Genomic DNA, 17,500 nt, shown 5'->3' on the forward strand with positions numbered 1-17,500 from the left:
CACACACACACACACACACACACACACACACACACACACACACACACACACACACACGCGCTATCTCTCTCTCTCTCTCTCTCTCTCTCTCTCCTTCCCACTCCATTCCCCTCTGTTCTTCTTCTTGTCTCGACCACACACCGCAAATATTCGGATGGGCAGCCTGGGGAATGAGGAGCATTACATGTGGAGGGTCACAGTATGTCTTTCTCTCTCTCTCTCTCTCTCTCTCTCTCTCTCTCTCTCTCTCTCTCTCTCTCTCTCTCTCTCTCTCTCTCTCTCTCTCGGGGCCTGCCAATGCCTCCAAGGTCAGTGGAGAATCAAAAAAGGCATCAAGTCGTACACGTACACCTGTTCGTAACCTGCTGAGATGGAGGCCCACCTGTCGGTCGGTGATCCATCTCTAGCACAGCACAGGCCTGACTTTATCCTACCGATGACCCATGCTGACTTGCGGGCATGCTGGCTGGCGTGGGGAGGGGGTCAAATAATGAAACATGGCTGGTAGTGCTGTCCCCAACCCAAAAAGTCACCTGAGGCATTGATCAAAGCAGATCACAGTGAGGGGAGAGGACATCTCCATGCTTCAAAACCATGCAATTTCAGCGTACAGTAGTCTGCAGTATTATGCACTCAAAATCCCGACCACTACCTCACATCCTGGCTTTCTTTTGACTGAATGCAATGCAATTGCTGAATATACAACTCGTATACACCGTCCACACACTTCCCCTGGTCCCTTCTGTAATCTGAAAAATGCCCAAGGCAACCGCCACAGAGCACTGGGGTTCACTCACCTGTTTGTACAGTAGAGCAGTAGAGTTCCTCTATATATCCAGAAAGTGTCTAGCAGCTTACACATTACTTTTCCATGGTTACGTGGCGCTATTCCGACATGTCGCTATTCCGACGTTAATGTCTATTGTCGGAATACCGACACGTTTTCCACCGTCCGCCGCTATTCCTACATGCCGCTATTCCTACATGCCGCTATTCTGACATCCCTAACCTTAACCCTAACCCTAACCCTAACCCCTAAAAAGTGTCGGAATAGCGGCATGTCGGAATAGCGCTATGTCGGAATAGCGATTGCCCCCCCTTTTCCATGGGCCCCGTGGGCAAGACAACAAGAGAGCCCTGGGCCTGGGCCCAATAGGCCCTTGCAGTACTGTCCTTGTACATATTGATAATTTTAATATGATTTCAGAACAGTAATAATAAACAATTACAGTTAACAATACTAGACTTCCTTTATTTATCCAGAAGGAAATGAAGGTGTCTGATCTAAACATAGTACACATGATGATTTCAAGACGATTCCTAGCTCAAAGGGTATGAATATACATGTATATCGTGAAGTTAATTGCAGAGCGGTTGGTGATGCTAAACGTCTCTTTGGCTCTCCGCCGGCTGCATGCATTTGTGCGGGATGAAAAGGGGGCCTTTACAAGCACGGCTGGTCCTGCCTCTGTGATTCTGGCATCCCTGTGCCTCCCTGTGCCTAAAACGATGTGAAATTAGTCAGCATGGGCACTCACTCGTCTCTTTTGGAATGGTTTGTTATCCCAACTCTAATGTGTCAGATTCCTGCTGTGCTTTTTAATTGAGACAGCGGCACACACACGCATATTGAGGGGAAAAAAAGAGAAGCTTTTTGATGCAGTGAAAAAATAAATCCCAAGCAGTGCTGATTCTGAAACAATTGTTACGTTTCATGTGCACATTATCGTGTTTCTTGTTGACTGCCACAGTTAATTTTGAGTACTTGACTGGGTAATTTGTTTAGATTTCTTTTGTAAGGCCCAATGCTGCATGTTTAGACAGCTAGTGGTCCCTAGAGACAGACTTAACAAGGGATGCTATCGTGAGATTCACTGATAAAAGATTCGAAAAACTGTGCAGGTTAATAAAGAGATACAAATCCATGACATGGATGTATGTAACAAAAAAAGTGAGGAATAAATTGAGGTCTCTGTGTTTTGTCATGATCACATTTGAACACATGCTGGGGTTTATTATGAACAGCATCTATTTCATTACAAAGCAGTGCCTTAGACCAAGACCCTGTCATTGAGTTTTATCAGTTATGGGGTAGGCTACCTGATGAGAAGTAGTACAGTTGGATTGCGTTTCCTATCCTCATTATATATGGAAAAATACCTGTATATACACAAACGGAGTGACAATGCAGTGGTTCAAGTACGCATAGAGATGCATGTATGGCGAGGCTGTTACTGCACCGTCAACGAGGCAGAATTCCACTAGTTGCCTGTGACATAACAAGAGCATATCTTCGCATCTCACGATCACTAAGCTACACATGTCTGTATGCAGAGAGAGAGAGAGAGAGAGAGAGAGAGAGAGAGAGAGAGAGAGAGAGAGAGAGAGAGAGAGAGAGAGAGAGAGAGAGAGAGAGAGAGATTCCAAAGAAGACGTTTGGGCTGGGCAGAGCTTGTCTGATCGACTGTCCTCAGATCGTGATGTGAATAGGGACCAATTCAACAGGCTGATAAATATTCATCCTCTCTCCCTCTCTTCCTCCTCTCTCCCATTCTCTCCAGGAGATGGCACTCATTGTACAACTCCACCACTCCTGAATGGGTAATAAGCCGCACATCTGCCCAGGTCCACAGTAATGGCTGAGCATACGTAACAAATAGTTTGGATGATGAACCAGTGCCTTTTTCATCCGCATTCTTATGTCACATGTTGTGCAATTTGTAAAGGTTGCAAGACCGTGGAATAGTATTCAGGGAGACGTAAGGCAACGGTAATTCATGGAGCCTATCCTTTTGCGTAAATTTAACCATAATAAATTTGAGGAACGCTGTCCAATTGAATACCTTTTTTAAAAAAAAACTTATGAAGCTGCAACAATTTTATGGCGCACTGCTTTTCCGGAAACTACAAATCATATAGCCCAATAACTGTGAGCTTTAAGGCTTTAAAGGTTGCAGTGCCTGTGACCTATGGTAAAAACGTTGGCATAAGATGCGCAAAAATCAATCGTTCGATTAAATGCTGAACTCCTGCCTTGGTTTAACGTTTAACGGAAAGGGTCCGTAGAAGAGCTGAGAGCTGTGTGGTGCTCAACATGGTGCGTTTTTCGGTGTGGAAGTGCTTCTCATACAAATGAGATGTGAGCACTCACGCACACTTTGACGTCGTCAACCAGCTGGGGCTTCGCGTTCCAGTGCAGTAGGCTACGTATGGCGCAGCGTGGATGACCATACCCCTGAAATATCCTCCGCATTTAACGTTTTCTTTTCTGTAGAAAACACGAACATGGGATTCTGATGCCACAATTGCAGTATTTTGTTCCGATTGCGCTATTTTCCGCCGAGAGACGGCCAGCATCCATGTAACAAGCCTCGCGCATATAGCCTACCGGGCGAATTGGAGGACCAGTACCCTCTCCTGAGATGAGTTCACGGTCCACGGTCTCTGGATCCAGCATCTGAACGCCAAACATCATTTCATCACCGCAGCAATCACAGCTAAACCGTTTAGCGTTTTCATTCATGGATTCTGGCGGAGTCACGGGGTAAAAGACGAGACGTCCTTCTTTACCGTTGGTGGTTTCATCCAGCTATGGGAGCTGTAGAATATCTGGAAGATACGCCGGATGTGACTGGATATCACACCGATCAAGAAGGCTCTCGTGTCAATTATCTAGCCTATAGTTCTCTCTAATACTTTTATTATGTCGAAGGGGCCCTCCTTCAGGTTTTGATGTGAAATGTGCATGCACTACGGCGCTACCAACTGACTTGTCAATCGGAACGTTGCTCTCGCGTTTTTCCCCATCACTGTGATTTTTGCTTATGTTCACGCCTGCGGTTCTGATTCTTGTAACATCACAGTGTAACTCAAGCATAAACCTTGGCAACCAGATGAGGAGCAGCGGATTACCAGCGGTATTTTCTATTTTGACCAGATAGTTTCCGTTACCTCCCTACCCACACCGAAAATCCCGGTTTCCAGCGGAATCAAGGAAAACTGCCATTAGTTTTGAAAGTGGTGCTGCCTGGGAAAGAACCTGACGTTACCGGGCTGGATATGTTGACATTAACGTGAAGATGGGGTTAGGTTTTGCGCTCTTGTGGCTTCTCAACGTCTACCTGGAGGGCATCCATTGCCAAGGAGTCTATGGTAAGAAAGCTACATTAATGAATCTCCTTCCATTTGTTATGCTGTTATAATGAATACCACCATGACCTTGTGAAGAGGAATCGCTGTCACATAGTTGAATTCTCCACACATTAGGCCTAATGAGTGCCAGGTTTAAGTACACACTTTGTAAAGAATTTAGGCCTATCCTTATGATATAACATGTCCAGTGCGTTTTTGGTCTAGGGATTCCTCAAACACTGGTGCACGTTAGTTACCAAAGTCAACAGTACTCCTTTTCAATGTAGCAAACATTATTAATGTAGCACACATGTCCATTGGCAATTCCCCTTGTCCCCTCTGAGTTCACTTTTTGTTGTTGTTGCAATATGCAACTTTTAGGCCCAAAAATTGCATGTGCATGAATTTCCCCAGTTCCAAATATTTGTGTTGGACTGGACACAGGCCTCAGTGGTGGTGTGTGGAAACAGAGGTGGGCTTATTATGGTCTGCCTAGCCCCTGAGCTCAACTGGTAGAAAAGGGAACATCTCTGCACAGAGGCCACTTGTCTGGACCCATCTCTGCTGCTATAGTGACCGGCTGTGGTTCACATCCCTTGCAATCATTATGGGCCAAGCGAAGTAGGATTGAAAGACATGCATGCAACCTGTGGCACAACATAGGCTATACACTAGGCTAATGCTGTTGTAGATACTGGGAATATTCAACTAAAGTAGATCAAGAGAGCACCCACTGATGGTGGTAGTCCACATTTACAATATAACAGTGAGGCGTTCACAGACAAATAATTGTTTCATAATGTTAATTCTTTTTAGTTAAATTTGACAAAGTAGGCTAGGCCATGGTTTTCAGCTGTAGACTTACCCCTATGTGCAGAGCCTATGTTATCACTGTTATGGTTATAACCTATGTTATCACTGTTATGACCAAATCGTAATCTGTTAAGGCGATCAGTAATGTCATGACAGTGTTTTAATGATGAATCTGCACAAAGAGGCAATATCTTAAAAGATAAATTAGTACCATCAAGGGCAAAAACACTGGTTTTCTGGGTGAGGAGGACTATGTTTGTAATATTGTTGAATGCATTTTGAATATTGGAATGCTGTTGATTGTAGGCCTATGCTGAATATTGGAATACGGTTGATTATAGGGCTGTGCAATATATCACATTTATATTGTGATATCAATATTGCTTTCAAACAATATCACATTTCATAATATCGAGTTGAAACAATATGTTTGTCATTTGTCTATACAGTACTCCCAAAAGGTAGGTTACGCTAAGTGCAATACATTCCCCTCCACGTGAGCCATTGCGAGCACAGAGCAGACTTACTACCCAACACTCATGCAGAACATCACTGTGTGTTTCTCTGTGTCCCTCCCACTCGCACTGCTGAATGAGGGAAGATTGTGAATTGTTTAGCACGACTATTTGCCTTTAAAAAAGAAGTATCGTCTAAAAAATCGTAATATCATTATTGACTGAAATAATCGTGATATTGATTTTTCTCATAATCGAGCCGCCCTAGTTGAATAGTAGAGTAGAGTAGAGTATCATTTATTGATCCCAGGGAGAAATTAAGGTGTCCAGTACATATACATACATACATAAACACAGAGAACATAACACACTAGACATCACACACATCCTTACACATACACACACACACACACACACACACACACACACACACACACACACACACACACACACACACACACACACACACACACACACATATGGCCACATACATGTATATACAGTATATATGCGACTAATGGCTGCAATTCCACTCTTGAATAGCGCTGCTACATTTGCCCTTAACCGTTCACTGGTCTGGCTGAAGCCACCACGCTGGCAATTGCACTTGCTCCTCGTCCTGACCTCTACCGAGACCTCTCACTTAATTAGGTTCCTCCCAGCCCAAACACACACATACACGCACGCACGCACACAAGCACGCACGCACACACACACACACACACACACACACACACACACACACACACACACACACACACACACACACACACACACACACACACACACACACCAGAGGTGGTCAAAGTAGAAATAAAAAAATAAAACCTGCCACTCACCTTATCTACAGTTACCATAGAGCAATGTGCCTGATTGTACGCTGGTTGAATCAAATGGGGGTGTCTTTTTAGATTTGTAGGTTTTTTGTCAGTTACAACAACATCTAGCCAGTTATAATGGAATAACTGGTTTAACCACTATGTAATATGTTAAATAATGTTAGTGTTGTACTACACCATAGTGTAATAAAAGAATACATAATAATACAAAAAGTAATACTTGATTATGCATTGGTTGGATCCAAATTGGGGGGAGTGGGGGTTCTTTTTTATTTTATTTTTATCTGTATCAACGTCTAGCCACCTCCTCAAGTATAATGGAATAACTGGTTTAGCCGCTATGTAATAGCATGTGTTAATGTTGTACTACATAGTGTTGTACTACTCCATAAATGTACTTTCACTTTGGCCATCTCTAACACACACACACACTCTCGTGCACACACACACTCTCGTGCACACACACACACTCTCGTGCACACACACACACTCTCGTGCACACACACACACACTCTCGTGCACACACACACACACACACACACTAGGGGTGGGTATTGGCAAAGGGTTCACAATTCGATGCGCATCACGATACACATGCCACTATGCGATTCTATCACGATGCATTGCGATTCATGTACTACTGTGATGCATTGCGATATTTACTTCAGTAAATGTGTAAAATACAGCTTATTTGTCGGTTGCTGTGTAGCTTTGTTAAGTCAGTTCATTCTATTTAAGCATTCTGTCATCTGGGAGAGAGCTTACATCACAACAGAAATATTACCTATTCTCTACTGAACAAAATAACCCGTGGCAAATCGAATTTTATTGTTATCAAATAATCTATTGTCATGACTCCATGCAGTATATTGAGAAAATAAGTATCACGATACCTTGTCATGAATCGATGCATTGTATCGTGAGAGTAAGTATCGCGATGCATCGATGCGACGATTATTTTGCACACCCCTAACACACACACACACACACACACACACACACACACACACACACACACACACACACACACACACAATTAAATTACTATGCAACTATCAACTAATGCTACATGCCAGGAGGGGTCAGAAAAAACGAAGGCAACTTTTTATAAATACCGGTATATGCATTTTTTTGAATGACAAATTGCATAGCATTACAATTGTGTCCTATGTATTAATGCATCATCTGTGGAGCGATCCAACAGTGACACTCTTATATGATTATGGAGGAGTCCTGTGTTAAAATGTGTTCTGCGGACTTTGGGTCGTACATTGATTGAAGAGGTTCCCAATAGGAACCCGGGACTAGTAGAGTTCTTTTCTCTGCATATGAGTGGCTAACTCCTCAGTCCCCATGTGTAGTGGGTGGTCTGGGCTGTGCCAGTACTGTATATATGGAACAGGATAGGCCACTGTTTCCCCTTCAGCGCATTCAGCAATCCCAAAGGACATCAGCCCCTATTCCCCAGACCCGCTCCCCTTTCATATCCCCTTAAATGTGCGACTGCATATTGCGTCTGTATTGTGGCTGCTGTGCCGTGAATGGGGACGGATGAGTGCCACCTATTGATTGTGACAGTGGGATGCATGGAGGGGCCCCAGTATTCATTTTGCACTTGTCACTCTCGCAGCGGAAGCAGGCAGGCCACCTGTCACACTTACTGTATATATATATATATATATATATAGGCTCGGCTTTTGCCGGTGTACTATTCGCCTGTAGTGCACTCAGGGAAGCTGACAGGGGGGTGACAAAGGGGTCAGTTGTCCCAGTCCCAGGTAGAGGTGCTGGGCCCTCCCAGAATTGGGTCTGCATTACATTATAATGTATGGAGTGGTGTAGGGCTGTGCAATATATCAAATTTATATTGTGATATCAATATTGCTGTCAAACAATATGAAATTACATAATATCGAATTGACACAATATTTTTGTCATTCGTCTATATACTGCAAAAAGGTAGGTTACACTAAGTGGAATACATTCCCCTCCACTTCAGCCAGTGCGGGCACAGAGCAGACTTGCTACCCGGCATTCATGTACATTCATTCATGTAGAACACCACTGTGGGTTTCTCTATGGCCCTCCACTCACACTGCTGAGGGGAGGGAAGATTGTGAATTGTTTAGCACAATTATTTGTCTTTAAAATAAATATCGTCTAAAACATCGGGATATCAAATATTGACTGAAATAATCGTGATATTGATTTTCCTCATAATCGAGCAGCCCTAGAGTGGTGGGCCTTTCAGCTGACTTTGTCCCAGGCCCTACCAAAGCTGTCAGCGGCCCTGAGCGTACTTAAGCTCATAGGGCTATGTAAAAACACAGCAATGGGGTCTGTACGTATTGCCCTGCACTGTGAACATAATCAATACGTGTTGTGCTCTCAAGTGTTACCTGGGAATGGAGAGTTGCAGTGCATTCCACCAAGGACACTGGATAATGAAGGCGGTAGTGGAGGCTAGGGGTTCTCCGCTTCCCATATTGGCATTTCAAAGTGATTGTATAATTTTTTTGGTATGAGGCTTCTGTAGGCCTGTATGTTTTACTTGAAAAGAAATGGAATTGAATTGAATGGGTGCAAGAACTATGGGAACAAGAGCTGTGAATGTTTTGTCGTTGGCTGTTGATCTGTGATAGGCCTACATTTTGAAACATATTGCTGAAACTGCAATTAAAAACCCCAGTATTGTATTGTGGTTTCCACCACCCACAGGAAAAACATTTAGCCTGCTATACATAAACTGAAATGGCTATTCAAAGTGGGCCTTATCACAATGATATGCCATATGAGTAAGCCCTCCATTGTACACATTAAATATGTACAGCATTTATATGCTGCATTGCATAAAGTTTGTATGAATACCAATCTTACAGTATGAAGAAAAATAGGCATAGGTCACATTTACAGTATGTGCCATATAGTCCACATACGTATGAATCATTTTGTAAGTTTTATATAGAACCTTTTCCCATAGGCATGCCTGGTTCTACGTCACACGTTTGCATTATGTAATTAACGGCTCTACCTGGCCAAACACAAGATAAATATAATTAGCATTAGTCAATGGCTAGAATAAATAGATTGCTCTGGGTTTTATAACATCTGAATCTAGGCCATGCATTACTGCTCTTTTTGTATAATCCCCAACACAACTTGTGCAAGTCCTGCTCCATCCTCTCCTTCTATCAGATATTATCAGGTTTTATAACAAAATGGTCCAGGTGCTTCTGCAATGCAGTTTTTTTCCCTGTAAAGCTTTTACATTTTTTTCCCCCTTTCAAATTTCAGATCAATCCTGCTGCTTTAACTTTCCTCTGCCAAAGCGCCGGCTCAGCAGCATGCATACATATCTAAAGTAGGAACTCACAGATCCATTTTCCAAGGCGTACCCATTAAGAATTTATTATTATGATTTTTATGCATCAATAACCATACCATTCATATACATCCCATCCAGTATCCTACCCGTTTCTGTAAATAGCACATGGACCAGAGATCTCGGTCGGTCCACTTCAATCTCATTTAAATTTAGTTGATACGTCTCCGCGCCAAATGCCAAGGCAGATGGACTTTGATAGGGAGCCAGGCAGCGAAGGCGTGCGTGGTGGGCACACGGGGTTTGACTGCGCCCGGTCTAGCTCTTGTTATAGCTCATAACCTGCTGTGAGAATAGCCTTCTGATCCCCTTGAATGCTCCAGCGCTCATCGGCTGTTAGCGATATCGTCCTTCACAACAGACGTCCTCCCACCCCCCACCCCGAGCCTTGCCTTGCCTTGCCTTGCCTTGATTCTCCGTGCCTGGCCTCGCCTTGCCTCACCAGGCGCTCTGCTATCCTCGTGTCTTTACATTATGAAAGAAAATTGTTAGCCTCAGTGGGTTATTGAAAAGGAGAGTAAATGTTTGCAGTGGGTAGAAGCATATTGCTGGGATCTATTAATGTTGCTGGGTCATTTAGCTGCAATAGCATCACACGGGTGGAGGTCTGGCCGACTGAATCATACGTTTTTTTTAAAAAAAATAGGAAAAAAGGCTGGCGGTAGAAATGGCAGCATTGCGCTTTTTATGTTTTTGTTTAAAAAAAAGGATTCGCAGATTGAAACTGCCCATGCAGAAGGAGGCCTATGATGCATCAAGGTGTGCAGGCCCCCTACTGAGCCACAGGGGTATTTAGCCACATTTTTGTCCAATCCAACAATAGCTTTGTTTTTCATTTTTTCTCTTCTCTTGTGTTCTCATTTTTCCAAGTTCAGTCACATGCTAAAATGGGTCCCCCCCCCTCCCCTCCCCTCCCACCGCCAGCCTTAGATGGCTTGTCCAGAAAAGTGCCACCGCTCGCCTGATGTCCCCCCCCTGCTCAATAAGGCGGTAACAAGGTGCATCCAATCTCACCGGCTGCTCATGGTGTCAATCACAGCCATGTTTATTCCAACCGACACTTGTTCAAGAAAGGAAGATACCAAACACTCTTTGCTGATGCTGGATTACACAATCTTTGCGAATGCCAGGTTGAATAAATCTTTCCTCCTTGAACAAGTACACATCCCGCTACCTGCATCTTCTACGTTATCCCCGGTGTGTGTTGGTGTCCCTCTTCAAGAATATTCCAACCAGTACCCTGGACCAAGATGACCAACTCTGCTCTACAAGCTTCATTTTTTTTTTTAAAGACAAAAGCCCCCCGGCCAACCATCTGTGGTTTGAATGTCTTTTGGACCTTAGTCCTGTGTGTGTGTGTGTGTGTGTGTGTGTGTGTGTGTGTGTGTGTGTGTGTGTGTGTGTGTGTGTGTGTGTGTGTGTATGCTTGTGTCTGTGTGTGTGTGTGTGTGTCTGTCCTTGAATAGAGCGGGAGATGTAGGTTGCTATTTTGGGTCTCTTAACTCAGGTTGTAGGCTACGTATGTGTCTTAAAGGTCTGAGTTGTAGGACTAGAAGTGTAGGTGTCTATGTCCAGGCTTTCTTAGCACCTTATAGCTAAGGCGGCCACCTTGACAACATACACCTAAAGTACGAGCTCGTCTAGGTCCCCTGAAAAGAAAAAGATTTTGTATTGCTAATGTAATTTCTATAGATCCTTTACAGATCCCAAAACATTGTATAAGCTATTTATTTATGGAGATTTTCATACTATATTCCATGTAAAAAAAACAGCAAAACATGGCATTTCAAATGATGATAGTTTAGTAGATAACCCCACACACACCACCTTGACTAACAAATATTCTGTGGAAAATACTGAAGTCTGCAAACGGTTTGCTATTCTGAGTCCCTATAAGAACGCATATAATGAATGTACTGCACGACTAGGCAGTCATCTTAGCATAAATTAACGGGCCGATGAGACACAGGCGTCATTTTTTGCACTAGGAGATATGATTAGGGCACGTGTACCGGGAGCACTTTGTATTGTTTGTGACAGCAGTACAAGGAGAAAACCAGTAAATGATCTTAATGCGGTTGGTGAATCATTAATACTAGCAAGCAGCACAACTTGCGTTTTGAAATGTACACGGCGCAAGTCTCGGTAATTGTTTCTTCGTTATCATGTGTCAGCACTTTTGGCTCATACTTTGGGGCCCCATGCACGAAGCCTCTCTGTGTTGCTTTTTTTTTCTTCATCTTTGATGGCGTTCGTTCCCACTCTTATCTCCAAGCTCCTGTGTTTCATTAAAGATCAAGCAGGGGGAAACCAGTAAGTTTTTAATGAGCTTCTCTCAAAGTTTTTTTTTCTGTTTTTAGGTCATTCATGCTTGTCGTCGGAACCGAAAGTGTTATGCAGGTGACATGAAACTGAATTGATAACAAGCTAAAGCTTATAGAAGTTCTTGCTTATCATTTGAAATGAAATATCAAGGCAAAAAAATGTCCAGCTCTCTCTGGCATTTGAAAAGGTAGTTTACGTAACAAGGCCTTCGTACAGAGGAGTTTCAGTTTGTATTGTAAGGATGTGCGGCTTTTTGAAACATAGAGTGGTGCTGAGTGATGCTTCAGTTTAGATCTTCATACTGCTTGAATAATAATTGTAGCATTTATTTAAATGCAATGCTCATACATAAATAAAGTCTTGACTTTGATTTTAATGCAAATCATTTTTTCTCTTGTCTGTTCCAATCTGTTGTTGTTACTATTTATTTATAGAAAGAAGTTAGAAAGGCATAAGAAAAATACAATATTAGTACAGAAAAAACAGTGGACAAAAATGTTAATAGGATCACAAACCATAATTTGGCATAATAACAGCTTTGGAGGGTAGTGAAATGTCACCTTATAAAATAGTTGAGTGGTTGCCTCAAAATACTGTAATTGACATCTGCCCATGTTTCATGACCCATGAGTTGTGGTATTAATGCGTTGTTCTCATTATTAAAGAAATATATATTTTTTCATTTTGCATTTATTTGATAGGATAGTTACTAAGATGGTGGCAGGGAGAAGCGGAGAGAGAGAGAGTGTTGCAGCCTAGCCTGATTATCATCGACTTTCAAATCTCTTTGAGACTTGGTCTGATCAAGAGCCTAACAATTAGCATTTCCCAAACGGCATGGTTGACCCGCCTCCCTTGGTTTGCTAATGGTTGTTTGCTTCCCAAAAAAGTGGGAGGAGTTCCCGATTTTTCAGGAGCTTAGAAAGTACTTGCATTGCTCTTGGCCTGACTAGTAGGAGCGCTGAAGGTGTTGCGTCACTAGGAGGGCATGGCCTGGCTTGATGCAGCCAACCCCCCTCCTTCTGCTACGGATAGGGCCGTGGAGATTATGACAGGAAGAGAATAGAGGGGAGTGATGGGTAAGGGTTGAGAAATGAACCGAGCCGGATTCGAACCTGGGTCCCCAAAGGCATACGAGTATGACCAATTCATGTGACGATGTGTAAGCACCGTGAGCATTGACAGTAAATAGAATACTGTCAATGACCGTGAGTCATAACGTCCCCTCTTGATGTAAGAGTGAACCTGATGAAGCAATAGTGAAACGCGTTGTTCACCAAATAAACTACCAGCAAAGATACCAGTGTGTGGTGATTCATCCTTCATTTACTTGGGTCCCCTCTTGATGTGTTTTTCTATGTAACATAGCTTTGCTGACCACCAGTTTGCCAAGTGTACAGTACATTTAGTCAGTGTAGCACATTCCCTTTGCTAAGGCTCAAGCGAGATTTAAACGGGACTACAGCTCAGGGACCAGTTTGTTTGCTATAGGTAGTCAGAGAAAAGTAACTCTTTTCCTTCATAAACTCTCTCTCTGTCTGTCTCTCTCTCTTTCTGTTGCTCTCTCTCTCTCTCTCTCTCTCTCTCTCTCTCTCTCTCTCTCTCTCTCTCTCTCTCTCTCTCTCAAGGATACACTGAAAAAGAAAAGAAACTGAAAAAGAAATCAACTTTTTAAAAAAATCAATCTCGAGTTTATTCCTGTTAACAGTGGCATCTGATCTTGAAAAGCTCACTCCCATTTAAAAGGTTTTTTTTTTTTAATGCTGCAGTGCTCATATTTTCCTCTCCCTCGATTTGATATGTATAAATAGAAAACCACAAGCTTCAAAAAACTACTTTCTGTGTCGCTTACAGGGCTAAGAATCTTTTTTTGTGGTAGTTTCAAATGAATACTGACAAGAAGATCAAAGGGAAATGATCCCATTTCATATTTTTTGGTCATCCTTATGTTGCTTCGCTTCCTACTTGAAACTGTGTGTGTGTGTGTGTGTGTGTGTGTGTGTGTGTGTGTGTGTGTGTGTGTGTGTGTGTGTGTGTGTGTGTGTGAGTCTCTGTGTGTGTGTGCCTTAATGTTTGTCTGTGTGTGTGTTTGTGTGTGTCTTAGTGTCTGTGTGTGTTTGTGCGTGCGCGTGCCTTTGTGTTTGTGTGTGTGTGTGTTAGTGTGCGTGTGTGTGTTTGTGTGTGTGTGTGGCTGTATGTTGGGTGTGGGATCTGGATGCTGAAGGTGCTGGCATAATGTAGTATGTGTGTGTGTGTGTGCACACGCGTGTGTGCGTGCGTGTGTGCGTGCGTGTGTGCGTGCGTGTGTGTGTCTGGAGGTGGAGGATGTGGATGCTGCAGGTGCTGGCGTAATGTGGTGTGTGTGTGCGTGTGCGTGCGTGCGAGCGTGCGTGCGCGCGTGCGTTCGTGTGTGTGTGTCTCTCTCGAGGTGGAGGATGTGGATGCGGCAGGTGCTGGCGTAAAGCTGGTGTGTGTGTGAGTGTGTGTGTGCGTGCGTGTGTCTGTGGATGCGGGCGGCAAGTGCTGGCTGTGCGTAGCTGTGTTAGTGTCTGTGTGTGTGTGTGTGCGCGCACATGGGTGTGTGCGTGTGTGTGTGTCTGGAGGATGTGGATGCGGTCGGCAGGTGCTGGTTGTGCGTAGCTGTGTTAGTGTGTGTGTGCGTGGCGCGCGCATGGGTGTGTGCGTGTGTGTGTCTGGAGGATGTGGATGTGGATGTGTATGCGGCAGGTGCTGGCTGTGCGTAGCTGTGTTAGTGTGTGTGTGTGTGTGTGTGCACGCGCATGGGTGTGTGCGTGTGTGTGTGTCTGGAGGATGTGGATGTGTATGCGGCAGGTGCTGGCTGTGCGTAGCTGTGTTAGTGTGTGTGTGTGTGCGCGTGCATGGATGTGTGCGTGCATGTGTGCGTGTGTGTGTCTCTCGGTAGAGGATGTGGATGTGGATGTGTATGCGGCAGGTGCTGGCTGTGCGTAGCTGTGTTAGTGGCTGACCTTTCACACCCACCTGCTTATGATCCCCCAAAGCCCCCTGGGAGTCCGTTTTGATCTTTAGGTCAGATCCGATTTAAGAGCAGCACACAGAGAATAAAACCCAAGGCATCTTCAAGGCATTGCAAACGTGAAAAAAGAAAACGAAAAGAAATAAAAAAACATGAAGAAAGAAAGAAAAGGAAAATACAATCCTATGAACCGCATATCCCTCCCTCCCTTCATCCTCCTCCCCACCTCTTCTCTCTCCTCCACCACAGCAGCCTTCTTCTCATCTTCTCATCCCATCTTCTTCCCACAAGCCCCTAAACCCTATCAAACCTCTCTTTCTCTTTCTACTCACAGACGAGATTTAGTCACCGACACTTGATTTGATGAAAGTTGTCTCCTTGCTACCAGCCGGTGTTGGTGTGATTTTGTTTTTAAAAAATCACTTCTGCAAAGCATGCACCCACTAGGGCTGTAACGATACACTCAACTCACGATTCAGTTCGTATCACGATTTATGACCTACGGTTCGATACACCCCACGATTTCACATAGCCTACATTAGAGCTGGGCGGTGTACGGTTTAAAAACCGTGATCTCGGTTTACACTACACAAGGTTCTCTTTTTGATGAGAGACGGTTTTGTTGTTGTTGTTTATAGCCTACTATGTTATGTGCGTGAGCTTCATACTCCGTGTCACACTTCCAAAGATTCTTCTAGTCTCTGACACTTCATTTCAACTCTGCTAAGTCCACTGTTGTTGCTGTTCTACTAGGGAATGTCACCACAATGTAAGATGTTGATTGAACTAATAAAATAATTGGTTACGCGCTAGAGGCTAGTGAGAGTGAAACATGATGAACACACATGGCATGGATGAATCATGACAAACATTTCAATTCATTTAGCCTACCTTTGATCTCACAAAGTTAAATAAAAGGCAATTCTATGTGGTGCTATGTTAACAGGCTACAACAGTTATCTGATTCTTAACTGTATTTAATTACCATCCCAATTGTTGTGCGCGCTGCTGTTAAGACTGCTTATAAGCTAAAGTAGCCTAGCTTTCAAATGCAATGGGCAGACAAGATACATTGCTACATTGCTATATTTGTTTGAAATGATTTGGGGGCAAAATAGGAGCGAAACACATCGCAATATGACACAAACTACCGGACAAAATACCTTCTACGTTGGATTTGGACTTTAATTCAAAGACAATATGCACACAATGTCAAGTAAATCCGTTTGTTTTCCGTGTCTGTCTTCAGTCTGTTTCGTTTCTGTCCCACTGTTGTTTACTCGCTAGTCCAGCGGCAGCGCAACACGCCGGATGTGTTGCCAGGTGTAGAACGACAAATAAGCAATTAGTGTTGCCAGGTGTAGAACGAAATAAGCTGTTTTGGGCTGTCTTGGAAAAAAGCCCAAAACAGCTGCTTATAATCATTTAAACCTTCTTCCTTGAAAAATCTATGGCACCCTGGTCAAGATTTTAGGTTATTTTATAAAATGCTGCATTTTCTCTAATTTGAGACTTTCTTGGATAGGGAAATATAAACTATAAATTATAGAAAATATTATTGAAATGAAAAAATGCTAAAATATAAATGGAGATTAATTTAAATTCATGATTTTATCTCATTTTAACATTTAATTTGAGATCTTTTCCTCAGAAAGATTAAGATTTGGGGGGAAATCGTCGCATATCAAAAAACCGTGCAGAAAACCGTGATATCAATTTTCATCAAGAAAACCGTGATGCTAATTTTTTCCAAAACCGCCCAGCCCTAGCCTACATTATAAAATACATTCTGGTTAAAAACTGTGATCATTTATAGGTAGAATAGGTTACAAGAGGCTACTAATAATTTTTAAAAGTTTAGGTAAAATAATGATAATGAGTTGAAGCTTGGAAGCACTATCACTTCATATCATGTGATTGTTTTCTGGACTGCTGGGCAACAAAACTTTGAAAGGGTGTATCACGATACTGCCTCCTTGTATCACGATACAGTATCCTAACTCTCTGTATCGCGATTTCTCGGTTCGATACAATATCGTTACAGCCCTAGCACCCACACATACACACATAGTATAGTGCACTGACATACACATGCATGCCTGCATGCACAAACCTACTATATGCACATACAGTACTGAACATACGCATACACACACACACATGCACACACATGCACGCATTCACACACACACACATGCACAAATACACACACGCACGCAGGCACACACACAGTGAGTCCAGTGTTTTTTTTTTTTTTACTAGTTTACTATCTGCACAAAAACACATGGACATCATGATACATTGTTATCAATTTTTCCAGCCAGCACTGTATTTTTTTTTACTTAGCCCGGAGGTGTATAATTTATTGCCTTTATTTTCCGGTGGCTGGGTAATCCCACAAGACGGTTGCCGTGGGCATCAGGGCTTGACCTTTGACCCCTAAAGAGGCACCCCTGCAGCTTGCAGCCATGCGTCCTCTCTGGGAAATTGCACTTGCATCTAGCAGAGGTCAAAATGGCTGATCTATGGAGAACAGGGTGCATGGCGGTCTGATCGTGTG

At 43.3% G+C, this 17,500-nt stretch overlaps 1 protein-coding gene across 1 annotated transcript in view; it reads left to right on the forward strand.

Annotated features, from left to right (window-relative positions):
* The first annotated feature begins 3,181 nt into the window (after window positions 1-3,181).
* mdga2a (MAM domain containing glycosylphosphatidylinositol anchor 2a) overlaps window positions 3,182-17,500 on the forward strand; it is a 382,296-nt gene continuing 367,977 nt past the window's right edge. The window contains exon 1 of the mRNA XM_063183630.1: window positions 3,182-4,152. Coding sequence (XP_063039700.1) covers window positions 4,080-4,152 — 73 coding nt within the window. The 5' untranslated portion in view covers window positions 3,182-4,079. The remainder of the gene's footprint in view (window positions 4,153-17,500) is intronic.

This window comes from Engraulis encrasicolus, chromosome 19 (genome assembly GCF_034702125.1).
Source record: "Engraulis encrasicolus isolate BLACKSEA-1 chromosome 19, IST_EnEncr_1.0, whole genome shotgun sequence".
NCBI classification, from domain to species: Eukaryota; Metazoa; Chordata; class Actinopteri; order Clupeiformes; family Engraulidae; genus Engraulis; species Engraulis encrasicolus.